The sequence below is a fragment of the Aulonocara sp. 'chitande type north' Nkhata Bay genome, linkage group LG17 (genome assembly GCF_057382095.1).
Source record: "Aulonocara sp. 'chitande type north' Nkhata Bay isolate Kocher_YH1m ecotype deep benthic linkage group LG17, A_spYH_male_GT1.1, whole genome shotgun sequence".
NCBI classification, from domain to species: domain Eukaryota; kingdom Metazoa; phylum Chordata; class Actinopteri; order Cichliformes; family Cichlidae; genus Aulonocara; species Aulonocara sp. 'chitande type north' Nkhata Bay.
Genome location: NC_141360.1, coordinates 5,041,777 through 5,057,054, shown reverse-complemented (window position 1 = coordinate 5,057,054; position 15,278 = coordinate 5,041,777). Strand labels below are relative to the sequence as shown.

Below are 15,278 nucleotides of genomic sequence, written 5' to 3'. Positions count from 1 at the left end.
GGCTCAATGCAATGGAGCGATGCTCGTGTCATCCACAGGCAAGAGTGACTTGAGCAGACAGATTTTCAAGGCAGATTCCAGGCACGAATAACTTTGAGACAAGGAATTAACCGTGGGAGTTTGTCACCGTAGCAGCGATGACTTTCTGGCGAAGAACGGTGCACTTTTTTGCCCACATACAGTGGGGCAAAAAAGTATTTAGTCAGCCACCGATTGTGAAAGTTCCCCCACTTAAAATGATGACAGAGGTCAGTAATTTGCACCAGAGGTACACTTCAACTGTGAGAGACAGAATGTGAAAAAAAAATCCATGAATCCACATGGTAGGATTTGTAAAGAAATTATTCGTAAATTAGGGTGGACAATAAGTATTTGGTCACCTCAAACAAGGAAAATCTCTGGCTCTCACAGACCTGTAACGTCTTCTGTAAGAAGCTTTTCTGTCCCCCACTCGTTACCTGTATGAATGGCACCTGTTTGAACTCATCATCTGTATAAAAGACACCTGTCCACAGCCTCAAACAGTCAGACTCCAAACTCCGCCATGGCCAAGACCAAAGAGCTTTCGAAGGACACCAGGAAAAGTATTGTAGACCTGCACCAGACTGGGAAGAGTGAATCTACAATAGGCAAGCAGCTTGGTGTGAAAAAATCAACTGTGGGAGCAATCATCAGAAAATGGAAGACATACAAGACCACTGATAATCTCCCTCGATCTGGGGCTCCACGCAAGATCTCATCCCGTGGGGTCAAAATGATCATGAGAACGGTGAGCAAAGATCCCAGAACCACACGGGGGGACCTGGTGAATGACCTGCAGAGAGCTGGGACCAAAGTAACAAAGGTCACCATCAGTAACACACTACAACGGCAGGGAATCAAATCCCGCAGTGCCAGACGTGTTCCGCTGCTGAAGCCAGTGCATGTCCAGGCCCGTCTGAAGTTTGCCAGAGAGCACATGGATGATACAGCAGAGGATTGGGAGAATGTCATGTGGTCAGATGAAACCAAAGTAGAACTTTTTGGTATAAACTCAACTCGTCGTGTTTGGAGGAAGAAGAATACTGAGTTGCATCCCAAGAACACCATACCTACTGTGAAGCATGGGGGTGGAAACATCATGCTATGGGGCTGTTTTTCTGCCAAGGGGACAGGACGACTGATCCGTGTTAAGGACAGAATGAATGGGGCCATGTATCGTGAGATTTTGAGCCAAAACCACCTTCCATCAGTGAGAACTTTGAAGATGAAACGAGGCTGGGTCTTCCAACATGACAATGATCCAAAACACACCGCCCGGGCAACAAAGGAGTGGCTCCGTAAGAAGCATTTGAAAGTCCTGGAGTGGCCTAGCCAGTCTCCAGACCTCAACCCCATAGAAAATCTGTGGCGGGAGTTGAAAGTCCATGTTGCTCGGCGACAACCCCAAAACATCACTGCTCTCGAGAAGATCTGCATGGAGGAATGGGCCAAAATACCAGCTACTGTGTGTGCAAACCTGGTAAAGACCTATAGTAAACGTTTGACCTCTGTTATTGCCAACAAAGGTTATGTTACAAAGTATTGAGTTGTATTTTTGTTATTGACCAAATACTTATTTTCCACCCTGATTTATGAATAAATTCTTTACAAATCCTACCATGTGGATTCATGGATTTTTTTTTCACATTCTGTCTCTCACAGTTGAAGTGTACCTCTGGTGCAAATTACTGACCTCTGTCATCATTTTAGGTGGGGGAACTTGCACAATCGGTGGCTGACTAAATACTTTTTTGCCCCACTGTATATTGTTCGTTTGGGATGTAGTTTGGGAGGTAGAGCAGATGATCTACTAATCAGAAGGTTGGTGGTTTGGAGGTTTCCCTGGCTGCTCCAGTCTATATTGAAAGCGCCTTGGGCAAGATACTGAATGTGAATGTAAATGTCAGATAGAAAGCTCTTAGGCATAGACAAATATAACGTAAGAACCAGTCTATTTACCATTGCTTCATACCTGAAACTGACCAGTTTGGTCAGAACTCCTGCACGCTGGGCTGATGTGGTCAGCCAAGTCCAACCAGCAACTTCACCTGAGAGTGAAGAGTTAACCACCTGAGAGAAAGTGAACCAAACCCAGCCCAACCTACCAAATTATGACAATTCCACATACATGCTTTGTACTCTTGATTAGAGAAGGCTGTCACCATACCATTGGCACCAGGATCATAGTGGACCACTGGAATGGCATCATCACATCCTCTGCTGCCCTTCTCCTCTTACTAGAGTTCTTATAAAGGCTCCAGCCAGAGATATCAGGTGCTGTCATGGTACAATTAATTTCTTTGGTCACAATGACACAAAAACCTTGTACCAAAACACTGTTCAAGAAAATTTCCAAGCTGGTTAGGCCCCTGCAGTTTCTTTCAGTTTCACAACACTGTGGCTTCCATATGGAGGAATCCAGACTGCTGACAGGATTAACATCTTGTCATATGTAGGTGAATGAGGACCCAAATGCATACTCACAGGCAGTCAGGATTAACATTAAGCTCATCTCTAATTTTTTAAAGCTCAAATAAAACAGGAAGTTAAAAACGCAAGCCAACAGCTAACAGAGACAGAGACTGAGGCACGAAACATGGGGAACATATTTCTCTCCTGTCCTGGGAGAGTACTCCGCAAATGCCATGCTGATTCACATTATGGAGTAGTACTCTATGATTCTGCTTTTAGCTGCTGATCACATTTCTTTACTGTGGAATTAAAGTCATTTAAAATCATTTGTAGCTATCATCAAAGACATAAATTCTTGCCTGAAATGAAAAAACAGGGTGATACTTTGAGCGTTTTTAGACTTGGCCATTATGTGTGTGTTTAACAAGTCTTCCCCTGCTGACAGTGACGGATGTCGGGGGCTGTGCCCTGGGTGGGGACACCTGCTTTAGTGGAGCCATGGTCACATGAGGCTGGGAGTATGATGCTTAAAGCTCATAATCAAACAGATTGTCTCTTTTTGTTGTTGTTGATTTTTTAGGTGAAATAGTGTAGGCTAAACCCATATCCAGCACAGCGTGGAGCATTGTTGACATCGGGATCTTTGATCTCCCGCATTTTGCAATGATATATCAATTGAGAAATGATGAATGCGGGTAATTTGGCAGACATTATTCTGGTGTTTGTGTGTCTTAGGATCTGTGTTGTGTCTACGATGTTGCATGTGTTTGTGTTTTGATTTTGGTCTGTTTGTGCTCGCCTTTCGCTGCATTTCTGCATTTCCTTTTCACTGTGTGTATATGCATGTGTGCGAATGTGTGTATTGTGTATGTGTGTATATGGTCCTGCCCTTGTATCTGTACGTGTGTGACTGTGCACTTGTGTTGTGTTCTTGTGTGGGAGCTCCTGTCTGATTGCCATGGTCTTCTTACGCAAACACTTATGCAACAATGCAGCCTGGTGGCTGATCTCCGTTGTATCGTGTGTGTGTGTGTGTGTGTGTGTGTGTGTGTGTGTGTGTGTGTGTGTGTGTGTGTGTGTGTGTGTGTATTCAGCCCTTTTTTGTCATGCCCAGGCATTGCGCTCTCTAAAACCGAACAAGTCGCTGTCCTCTTTGAGGAGAGAAAATTTGGTTTAGTGGTTCTTTTAGATTTTTTTTTTTTTATGTCGTCAGTGTGAACTGTATGCTCGAATCTGATCTGTGTGTGTGGACATGTTTGCCCTTGTGAATCCACATGTGTCCTTTCTGTCATATGTACACATTCCTGGCCATGGGTGTTTCTATATATGAAGGGTATATTTATTTTTGTCATTTTTATTCGTGTGTAAATCAAAGCATACTGTATAAGGTGTTCTACTTCTATCAAGTTTTTGTGCTCATTCTTTATATTAATACTATTAATGTATTCTATTACTGCTAATGTTGCTGGGGCAATTAAGATGGTCCTCTCCAGTAGGGGGAGCTGTGTGTCTGTTAACTAAGTGGAGGGCTGTTCTCACCTGCATAAACTGCATGTTGTGTATACCTGGACAAGTTGTTTCATGTGCTCTTGAGTCATAAAAGTTAACACTAACTGTTGAAAGAATTTGCCCGGGGTGGAGAAATTTGCCTTTTACTTCCTAAATGTTTTTCTTGGGTCACAAATGAGTTTTTTTCTCCGACTGCTGACAGTGTGAGCTGCATTGCAAATATTTCAGAACCTTTAGATCACTTTGATGGGAGACGGGTTTTTTTCCTCACTGAATACTTACACGCTGTCTTCTGTCCTTCTCTTATAATCTTTTCTCAAAATTGAGCTGCCCTGTATTCATGGAATCTGATGTGCCGCTCACATTTTGGGACAAGAAAAACAAATGAAGTGGAATTATCCTTTCTGTAAGATTGAGGCTCATCTTTAATCATCTACTACTGCAGTAATATCGCACGTCACAAACGCACAAATTCACACACATCGGTCCTTTTTGTCTCCTCTTGCTCTTACGTCTTTCCCCCCACTGCTCCACTGTGACATTTTAACTTAAGCTTTTTCTTTGGCTTCTGCTGCAGTGAAAGGAAAAGAAAGTAGGATAAAGATTAAAGAATATTCTTGAAATATTATAAAACTCTGAGAGCTGCAGTGCAATCGTGGAGAAGTTAGAAAATATTTAAGTCAGTGGTGAATGTGTATGAAGGAAGAAATGAAAGGATTCACTGTATTTAAAGGATGCTTTGCCAACTTTTAGCACATCTTCAAAAGAAATGTGTATATATTACAATTATGAAGCTGCAGGGAATATCAGTGTGTGTGTGTGTGTGTGTGTGTGTGTGTGTGTGTGTGTGTGTGTGTGTGTGTGTGTGTGTGTGTTTGGTTGTCCGTGTGTGAGCTGGCACATGGCTCACCATTTCCACAAACTCTTGGCTGGGAAGCTGTACTGCTCATAAATTACCAAAAATATCAACCCAGCAAATCCCCCCAGCCTGCTACCAGATACTGCTGTGTGTGTGTTTGTGTGTGTAAGGTCTTCTTCTTCCCACATGCACCCTTTGTCCCGTCCTGCAGGGTGTCTGGCGGCGAGCTGTTCGACCGAATCGTGGAAAAAGGATTCTACACGGAGAAAGACGCAAGCACGCTGATCCGGCAAGTCCTGGACGCCGTTAACTACCTGCACAGGATGGGAATCGTGCACCGAGACCTGAAGGTAAAACACTCAAACACACACACACATTCCCTGCTTCTTCACTGAAGTCTTACCCCACATACACACAAACACTCACTCTCCCATTCCACACTTTAAATCCACACAAGTGCTTCATTCTCACTTGACAGCCCTTGATTTACTGCTGCAATAAGGGCAGCAGCTCGACACATGCAGTGCATTGTGGGTGAGTGTAGTGTGTGTCAGCTGTTTGAAGGAATGGATTGGTCAGAGTGACCTCCATTAACCAAGACTGTGTAAAATGAGCAATAAGGTTGTCTGTCTATTAACTGCCTGAGACATTAAACAAAGTGACAGTGTTTGTAATCCAAAATTCATTCTTTCTTTCTTTCTTTCTTTCTTTCTTCAGCCAGAGAACCTGTTGTATTTTAATCCTCAAGACGAGTCCAAGATTATGATCAGTGACTTTGGTCTTTCAAAGATGGAGGGCAGCGGTGACGTCATGTCAACTGCCTGTGGCACGCCAGGATATGTGGGTAAGCCGGTCGCACCGTCACCGCCTGTCCTCAACGTTCTTATTTCTTTCCTCTTAAAATCACAGTTTATCCCCTCTGATAAGATGGCGCCGGTGAGGTCGGCTGCCGTCACGACTGCTCCGACCACTTTTTCTTTGTCTTTGTTTTTTAAGTTAGTTTTCAGCGTTTCTAAATCCGCAAAATCATCACCATTGGGTACATTAGGTATGACAGTGACACTCTTGTTTCTATTGGTATACAATGTACTCACAATTCAAAGTTTTTAACTCCGGATCCGAGCTGGCCGAGTGAGATCTCGAGGGAGAACAAAGGGAAGCGGCGGCGGCCTAGAGGGAAGCGAGCCGGCGTCAGGAACAGGCTGAGAGCTCGTGCACACCGCACACCTCTGCCTAGCATCCTGCTCGCCAACGTCCAGTCACTGGAGAACAAGCTTGACGACCTCAGGGCCAGGATAAAGTTCCAGAGAGACATTCGGGACTGCAATCTCCTCTGCTTCACCGAGACATGGCTGAACCCAGCGGTGCCGGACCACGCCATCCAGCCGGCCGAGTTCTTCTCGGTTCACCGCATGGACAGGACACGGGACTCGGGGAAGTCAAGGGGAGGCGGCGTGTGTTTAATGGTGAACAACAACTGGTGCAACAGTGCGAACGTTGTTCCTCTCACACGCTCCTGCACACCAAATCTGGAACTACTGTCCATCATGTGTCGTCCTTTTTATCTACCTCGGGAATTTACATCGGTCATTGTAAGTGCCGTTTATATTCCACCACAAGCGGACACGGTCACCGCCTTATGCGAGCTGCATGAGGCACTCACACAGCATCAGACACAACACCGGGACGCTGCGCTTATTGTGACGGGGGACTTTAATAGCGCCAACCTCAAACGCGCAGCGCCGAACTTTTATCAACACATCACCTGCCCCACCAGGGGTGAAAGGACACTGGACCACTGCTACACTACGGTCAAGGACGGCTACAAGGCACAATCCCGCCCCCCGTTTGGCAAATCTGATCACGCCGCCATCTTCCTCATGCCAAAATACAAACAAAGGCTGAAACAGGAAGTTCCGGTTCAGAGGAAGGTCGCGCGCTGGACGGATCAATCGGTGGCCGCGTTACAGGACGCACTCGATGACGCAGACTGGGGCATGTTCAGAAACAGCTCCGACGATGACGTCAACGTGTTTACGGAAGCGGTTGTGGGATTCATCGGGAAACTAGCGGATGATACCGTGGAGACAAAGACTATCACAACGTTTCCCAACCAGAAGCCGTGGGTGGATAAAACCATCCGCGACGCTCTGAGATCCCGCACCGCTGCCTACAACACGGGACTCATGATGGGGGACATGGACCCGTACAAAGCCGCGTCATATAACGTGCGGAGGGCGGTGAAAGAGGCGAAGCAGCGCTACGGGAGGAAACTAGAGTCCAACAGAGTGACTCTAGGAGCCTGTGGCGGGGACTAAGGACAATAACGGACTATAAAGCACCAACAACCGGTATGACGAACGCGGCCGTGACTCTGGCAGATGAGCTGAACACTTTCTATGCTCGCTTCGAGGCTGCAGCTAAGGTCTCCAACAATGCTAGTGTTAGCGGCGCTAACGGCTGCAGACAGGAAGATACTGCCAGCACCGGAAACGTGCTCGTCATCTCCGAGCATGAAGTAAGGAGAGCCTTCAAGAGAGTGAACACCAGGAAAGCAGCAGGACCAGACGGCATCCCAGGTCGTATCCTAAGAGACTGCGCATACCAGCTAGCTCCTGTGTTCACTGAGATATTCAACATCTCTTTATCTCAGTCGGTGATCCCCACATGCTTCAAAGAGTCCATCATTGTTCCTGTCCCGAAGAAACCCCACCCTGCTTCTCTCAATGACTATCGCCCTGTAGCCCTCACCTCAGTAGTGATGAAGTGCTTTGAACGCCTGGTCAGAGACTTCATCATTTCTTCACTACCAGACACACTGGACCCACTACAGTTCGCTTACCGTCCAAATCGTTCCACAGACGATGCCATCTCTCATCTCCTCCACACATCACTCACTCACTTGGACACTAGAAGGGGGAATTATGTTAAAATGCTCTTCATAGACTACAGCTCTGCATTTAACACCATAATTCCCTCCACACTCACCACCAAGCTGGAGCATCTGGGACTCAGCTCATCTATGTGTCAGTGGATCTCCAACTTCCTAACTGGCAGACCACAGGCAGTAAGGATGGGCGGACATGTCTCAGCCTCCACCACTCTCAGCACTGGAGCCCCCCAGGGGTGTGTTCTGAGCCCCCTGCTGTACTCTTTGTACACATATGACTGTGTGGCCACTACCAGCTCCACCACCATCATCAAGTTTGCTGACGACACCGTCGTGGTGGGCCTGATCTCTGATAACAACGAGACGGCCTACCTGAAGGAGATTAGGAATCTGGAGAACTGGTGCCAGAGGAACAACCTCCTTCTAAACGTCAGTAAGACAAAGGAGCTGATAGTGGACTTCAGCACTAAGCAGGAGAGGAACTACCAGACCCCCGTCATCAACGAGTGCCCAGTGGAGAGAGTGGACAGCTTCAAATACCTCGGAGTTCACATCACGCAGGACCTGTCATGGTCCTGTCACATCAACACCGTGGTGAAAAAGGCCCGACAGCGTCTCTACCACCTCAGACGCTTGAGAGACTTCCAACTGCCCTCCAAGGTGCTCAGGAACTTTTACTCCTGCACCATAGAGAGCATCCTGGCGGGAAACATCTTAACCTGGTTCGGGAACAGCACCATGCAGGACAGACGAGCTCTACAGAGGGTTGTGCGGTCAGCTGAGCGCACCATCCGCTCCGAGCTCCCTGACCTGCACTCAATCTACAGCAGGCGGTGCTGGACCAAGGCCAGGAAGATCGTGAAGGACCTCAGCCATCCCAACAACAGACTGTTCTCTCTGTTGAGGTCAGGAAAGCGATTCCGCTCCCTGAAGACCAACACAGAGAGACTGAGGAGGAGCTTCTTCCCGCAGGCGATACGGTCTCTCAATCACACCACCACACAGTACTGACCCACACATATGGTTCTTACACACACACTGGACTTTCTGGACTTTGTTTTTGCACAACACTGGTCACTATATTCTTCATTTCCGGTTAATACTTGTACAGCTGCTGTTATTGTGTATATATTTATTTAGATTTAGATTCCTTCATACATTCTTATATAGTTCTATATTGTGTATTGTGTATTTTGTTGTACAGTTATTTTATTTTCAACTTTAATTTATATATTTTATCTTATTCTTCCCAGTTAAATTTACCCTTCATTCTAATTTGTGTTGTACAGTTATTTCATTTTTAACCTTAATTTATATTTTATTCCTTCCTAGTTAAATTTACCCTTTTTAATTTTTCATATTTATTTCCTATCTTATTCATAGCCTTTTCCTTTTTTGTTTTCTTTAGATCACGAGCAGTTGTCCAAGCATTTCACTACATATCGTACTGTGTATGACTGTGTACATGACAAATAAAATTTGAATTTGAATTTTGTTAGTGCTGTTACTGTTTTTGGTCGTTAAAAGACATACAAGAAAATAACCAGTGTTAGCTAACAGTAGCCAGAACCAAACAAAGAGATCTTTATTTGTTTTTGGAGATAAAAAAATCTATTGTGGTTTCGTCTGACAACTGTGAGCTAACACTAGCTTACCTGTTTACACAGATAAATTGCAACTTGTCCAAAGTCGCAAAATGCTGTAACGAGAGATGAAGGTCCAGTTCATCCAGACCTTCAAATCACTTCTGGCATTACACACTAATGACTGCACACAAAAAAGGAGAAAAACACAGTTTTTCAAGAACCCCCCCCAAAACTATCCGTACCCCATGATTCAGTGGCTTGTGGAAGCATCTTTAGCAGCAATAACTTGAAGTAATTGTCTTTTGTGTGACTTTTATCTGTCTCTCACATAATTGTGGAGGAATTTATGTCCCATTTTCTTTATAAAGTTGCGTCATTTCAGTGAAGTTTATAGGCATTCATTTATGCGTGGCTCTATTAAGGTCCCATCACAGCATTTCAATCAGGTTGAGGTCTGGACTTTGAGCCACTGCTACACCTTGATTCTGTCCTTTTTCAGCCATTCTGTTGCAGATTTGCTGCTGTGCTTGGGATCATCGTCCTGTTTCATGACTTCATTTTTCTTGGACAGATGGCCTCACATTTGACTCATGAATCCTTTGATAAACAGAGTAGTTTATGGTCGACACAATAGCTGTCAAGGTCCTGTGGCTGCCAAACAAGCCCAAATCATTACTCATCCACCACCCTGCTTGAGAGTTGGTATGACGTGTTCGTGCCATATTTGGTTTTCTCTCAACCTGGCATGTTCAAAGATCCTCACTTTGGTGTGGACATTGTTCCACAGTCTGGTTTGTTCAAATGGAACCTTACGTACCGAACATGTGCTGCCATTTTTCGAGAGAAGAGGCTGTTTGCTGACAAGTCATTCTTGTTCATTCGTTTTCTAAATGCCCTGTTAGGCCTGTAGAGTCTAAGATGTAGCTCTTTGGGTTCGTTCGACCCTCTCCGAGCATTACAAAGTTTGACCTAGTTCGACTAGTTGGACTTAGCTGTTTCTGTAATGATTCCTGTGAGCCAACAAACACGTGATGAATTAAATGAGCACATGTTGTTCCCATCTGACGCCGTTTACACTTCCTGCATCATCTCTTTTCTTCCCATGTCATCTGGAGCGATGCATGTTTGTGCTCTTCACACACCCCAGTCATGCTTATCACTCTGAGACAGACAGTCATGCTCTGTATCATATTATATCTCATTTTTGTGTGAATCTCTGTGTGCAGTGTGCTTAATCTGCTTGTGTGTGAGCATTTCTTTGATTGCATTCTACAGGAGACAGAGGTTCGGTGACACACATTTGCATGTTGCAAAAGTCGTATAAGTCGCACAAACAGATCATTTCCCACTATTCACACAGAAAGGTACATAAATGTTGAATCGTTTTTGTTGCAGGGCAGCTTTACTAAATCCAGCTGTGTGTCTGTTTAGGTTCTCAATCGTCCGTGTCATGGTGGACTAAAGTGCTTGAGTCGAAGCCACTCGCAGAACTGGAGTGGCCTTTTAGATGAGTTGGGAAATATCTTCAAGAACCTGAAAGAACTCCAGCTGTCTTTGGCTCAAGCGCTTCAAAGCACCCAGCTGTTCTTCAGGGTTTTTTTTGGTGTACTATCTTTAAAGAGTCAGTTCACATTCTCACCCAGTCAGCAAAAAATTTGCATCGTTTTACTTTGAAAGGTCAGAACTTTGCATCAATTCCTCTCATCCGTGAGAGGAACTCCTGCAGTTTTTCCACTCAAGGTGCTTTGTGTGAAAATACAATCAAAGAAGGTGACAATTTACAACTGCGTTTGAATGAAAGACTCAGTTTTCATTGTTATTTTTTCATTTTCTCATTATGATAACTTTCAACTGTTAAATTTGCTTCTTCCAGCAAAAAGAAAAGTCACGCTTGGAAATAGGACATAGCCAAAGACCCACTACGGGGTTAGTTCAGTGATTGACTATTAAGAAATTACACATTATGATTGTACCCTGATACCGACTCTGGACTTAGTGAGCTGCAGACACGGTGATCTCAGTGGGTAAAAATGCTCGAGTTCTGCATCCAGAAAACCCAGAACAGACACACACACAATGAGTCAGATTAGACTAATAAGCAAATGTAAGCACTCAGATTCAGCACAAGTGTGCAAAGTTTATATTTTGACTCAGATATGACTGGTGTTCCTTCTGTGTGTATGTGTGTGAGCATGCCAAATCTATTTCGAGAGCCTTGTGTGTGTATATGTGAGGTGATATTACGGCGACCTCGCTGTCATCAGTAATTTGCTCTGTCCAGGGCCTTCGGTAATGAGCTGCAGAGAAAGGTCGGGCCTGGAAAGCCTCCCTTACCGACACCAGCAGCAGAGAAAATGGGTCTGAAGCTAACTAGAAGAGCTAGTTGGAGCTAGTTGTACCATGTATTTCTGCACCTATGAGAATCTGTACCTCCTGCAGAATATTTCCCACCGTGCACCGAACTGGCATGTGATTTTAATTTCAACAGACATGAGGTGTCTGCATATTTTCTCTGTACTCAGTCTCATTAAACAGCCCCTTTTTCATATAAAAATCACACCGCAGTTGTTACTGGACCTCAAGCTGAAAAAGTAAAAACGCACTGTAGTTAGGTTTACCACCAAACTGAGGTCGTTCCAAAGCCGTTTTTTTCTCTAACCCCGCTGTGTCTGCTTGTTTCTCCCTCTCTCTATCAGCTCCAGAGGTTCTCGCCCAGAAGCCGTATAGTAAAGCGGTCGACTGCTGGTCCATTGGAGTGATCGCCTACATCTTGTAAGTACCAATTAAACTTCTTTATATTCCACTGTACAGGAAGCAGTTTCCATCAATCACCATGACTGACATCACCAGAAAGCACCAAAGCTCCATTAGCACCGGGTCATGGTCACGGTGGGAAATCTGAATTCTTGATGCCTTATTCATCATTAAGGTTGTGATAATCGTGTTCATTGCCAGAAATGCGGCCAAGTCAATCAGCTAAATACATTCACAGGTTTGCCTTGCATTGAGTCACATGACTGCTAACCATTAGCTTGTCCATCCGTTGTATACACGTAATGCTGTAGGGTGAATTAATTTTTTTTTTGAAAAAACCAATTAGGAAATTGTTAACTAAAGTCATAAAACCAGTAAGAAGTAGGGTCGTTTTCTCATAGATTTCAATACAATGAGACCAGAGAAGTTGTCGCCCCTAGAGGCCATGCAGGCTTTGAAATAACTGAAATAACCCGTGTCTAGACACAGGTATGAAGCAGTTTTAGGTTATTGTAATCGTGTTTAATTAGTGTGTTATTTACACCTTTGGTTTTCCTCCTGTGACATATTTTTACCAAATCTTCCATCTAACATTATATCAAATCTCTGAGTAGCTATTAAAGTCGTTTTACAAGTTCCCTTGGATGTAATCTTTGTAATTAAATAGAATGAAGGTCTTTATAACAGCACAACAAAACAGCCATTTTCATACTAGTAGTTTTCTAATCATCAGCTGGGCTATGGAGACCTGGCTCGGCCATGTATGAATCACAAAATTGAAAACACCTTAACTGGAAAATCTGTTTGTAAACATGCATTCCATTCACATCACATTTACGCTCATTAAGCGGATCTCCATCTAGCCTTTGTCACCCTTCTCACCCTCGTCTGTGACGAGATTTCATTTTCATTTTCTTGTTTTTCACCAGTGTTGGTGAACAATGGAAACCATGTTTGTGTGCTCAGACTGCAATCTTGTTGTTGAGAACGCCACTGTTGGAGTTATTTTAAGGTGTATGTTGCCTCTGCATCTTCATTTATGTTTAACACCTGAGGAGCAATCAGAGAGCTCACAGTGGTTGAGAGGAAAGCAGGCGCAAACAAACTCACGTGACTCTCTCGCGCTGACTTTTTCTCTGTCTTTCTCCCGTTTTACGCTGTACTTTGTGGTGAGTAGTGCAGTAAAAGCTTTTGCTAGTAAAAAGCATTTGGTGGATTTGACAGCACAGTAGAAATGGCTGTGCGTGTGTATGTCCGTGTGTTGCTGTGTGCGTGCAGGGTAAAAGAAAGAGCAACTCCCTGCTGGCAATTAGCACAATTAGCGTTGGGATTCAGACCTTGTTAGGTTTTGACTGCTGCTCAGGTGGAAAGATCACATCAGGTAATCAACCATGATAATCAGCCAGGATCCCGAGTGCAAGTGTATTTGTGTGTGTGTGTGTTCGATGGAGTGGAGGGTCAGCCGAGTAACATGACAAAGTGAGTCTTTAAGCAAATGAGAAAGCAAAAAAAACAAATCAGAAAGCCCTTTTCCCCTCACGGCAGGCAGAGTCCTCCTTCCTCTCTGCCCGGTGCGTTTCCCTTTTATTCTTTCTTTCCGGTGTGTATTGATGGAGAACGGCATTTTAATGAGTTTTTATGAAAATCTCCTGGTGCATCCAGAACCTCGGTAATGAGGTGTTTTGGGCTGAGCGGCAGCTCTGCTGTTGCTCCGCTTTGTGTCGTTATGGAAAATCAAACTTGGACTTAAGTTCATTTGTGCTCATCAGCACCAAGAACCAGTAATCTCATGTTAATGCGATTAAGGCGATACAGCCAACTACCACTGCTACTACGCAGTCACAGTAATACACTGCTCTGAGCTCAAGTCCAGATGTGACAACAATACTGCGACACCACCTACTATTAATTCAAGTTTGCAAGTTTAGCAGGGGTACTGGAGGGTAGCAGAGTAACTGGAGTACTTAAATCTTGACTGCAAATTGTTCTTTGTTACCAGTGTTAAAGCGACCACTGCAAGCCACAACCTGCCTTCACAGATGCATTCTGAAGTGCGGACATTCCTCCTTTTAGATAGTACCTCGGATTTCCTACAGCCAGACTCAGTCAGCAATAATCTTTTACTAAGTTTTATAGGATGTATATTTTCTATCTTCACCACATATTTGATCTTTTTCTAAACCTAACCCAGTACTTCACAAAGTTGTTTTTAGCACCAAAGCCTAAACAGGAATTTTGTTTTGATCTGATAATGTATTTCAAAAAGTGGTACACAACTGAGGCAAGCTATCTTGTCATTTCTTTAAGCAGCCTTCGGGAATAGTTCTCCAGGCTTCCTGAAGGACATCCAAAGCTCTTCTTTGGATGTTTTCTGCCTTTTGTTCTGTTCTCTGTCGAGACGATCCCTCACTGCTTCAGTAATGTTGAGATCTGGGCTCTGGTAGGCCACTGTGTGTTTTTCTCTCCAGGTCTGCATTGGCAGTGGGTTTGGGATCATTGTCATACTAAACAATGAAGCCACTGCCAATCAGACTCTGACTTTTCTATGTTCATAATTTCATCAGTTGTCACAACAACACTGGCTGAAATTCTGCCCGGAACCACGACAGAACCGTGTTTTGCAGATGTCAGTAGACACTCACTCTTGTACATATTGATGGTGATTTAAACTTAAAATTTCAAATTCCTATTCATCAGTCCATAAGATCTGTTACCACAGATTTTTAGTCTAGTCTTGTGTAATTTGGTATACCAAAGCCTGGCTGTCAAAGGCTTTTTTATAGCACCCTTCCACTGAGATTATTTCTGAAGAATCTTCAGTGAACAGCAGATGATCACCTGCTGTGGCTAGTTTTTTTAAGCCTGCCACATCTTCTATTGTCCCCCACTTTTTCAGTTCCCTTGGATTTTCTTTTAAAGAACACACTGAACATCATGCTGCGATATACCAGGTTTTCAGCTAAATAGCTGTTTGAGAATCACCTTGTTAGTGCAACAATACAGGTTTATACCTGCCATTGTCTTTGGTATTCTTCATAGATTCATCTGGGAACAAGTGATGTGTTTGTGCAGCAGGCTGCTAGTAACAAAGTGCATTAAGATACAATTTAAAATGGGCTCTTTGCCAGTTTGTTGTCTGTGTAGAAACAACACTGGTTCGTCCCTTGGGTTATGTGCTTTATTATGCTTCAGTGATTCAGAGGTCAGCATTAAGTGACTTAACAAAAAAAAAGAATCCTCTGAAGAT

At 44.1% G+C, this 15,278-nt stretch overlaps 1 protein-coding gene across 1 annotated transcript in view; it reads left to right on the top strand.

The window, feature by feature from the left end:
• camk1da (calcium/calmodulin-dependent protein kinase 1Da) overlaps positions 1-15,278 on the top strand; it is an 83,198-nt gene that overhangs the window by 56,884 nt on the left and 11,036 nt on the right. Inside the window, exons 4-6 of the mRNA XM_086268262.1 lie at positions 5,013-5,151; positions 5,519-5,645; positions 11,974-12,049. Coding sequence (XP_086124388.1) covers positions 5,013-5,151; positions 5,519-5,645; positions 11,974-12,049 — 342 coding nt within the window. The remainder of the gene's footprint in view (positions 1-5,012; positions 5,152-5,518; positions 5,646-11,973; positions 12,050-15,278) is intronic.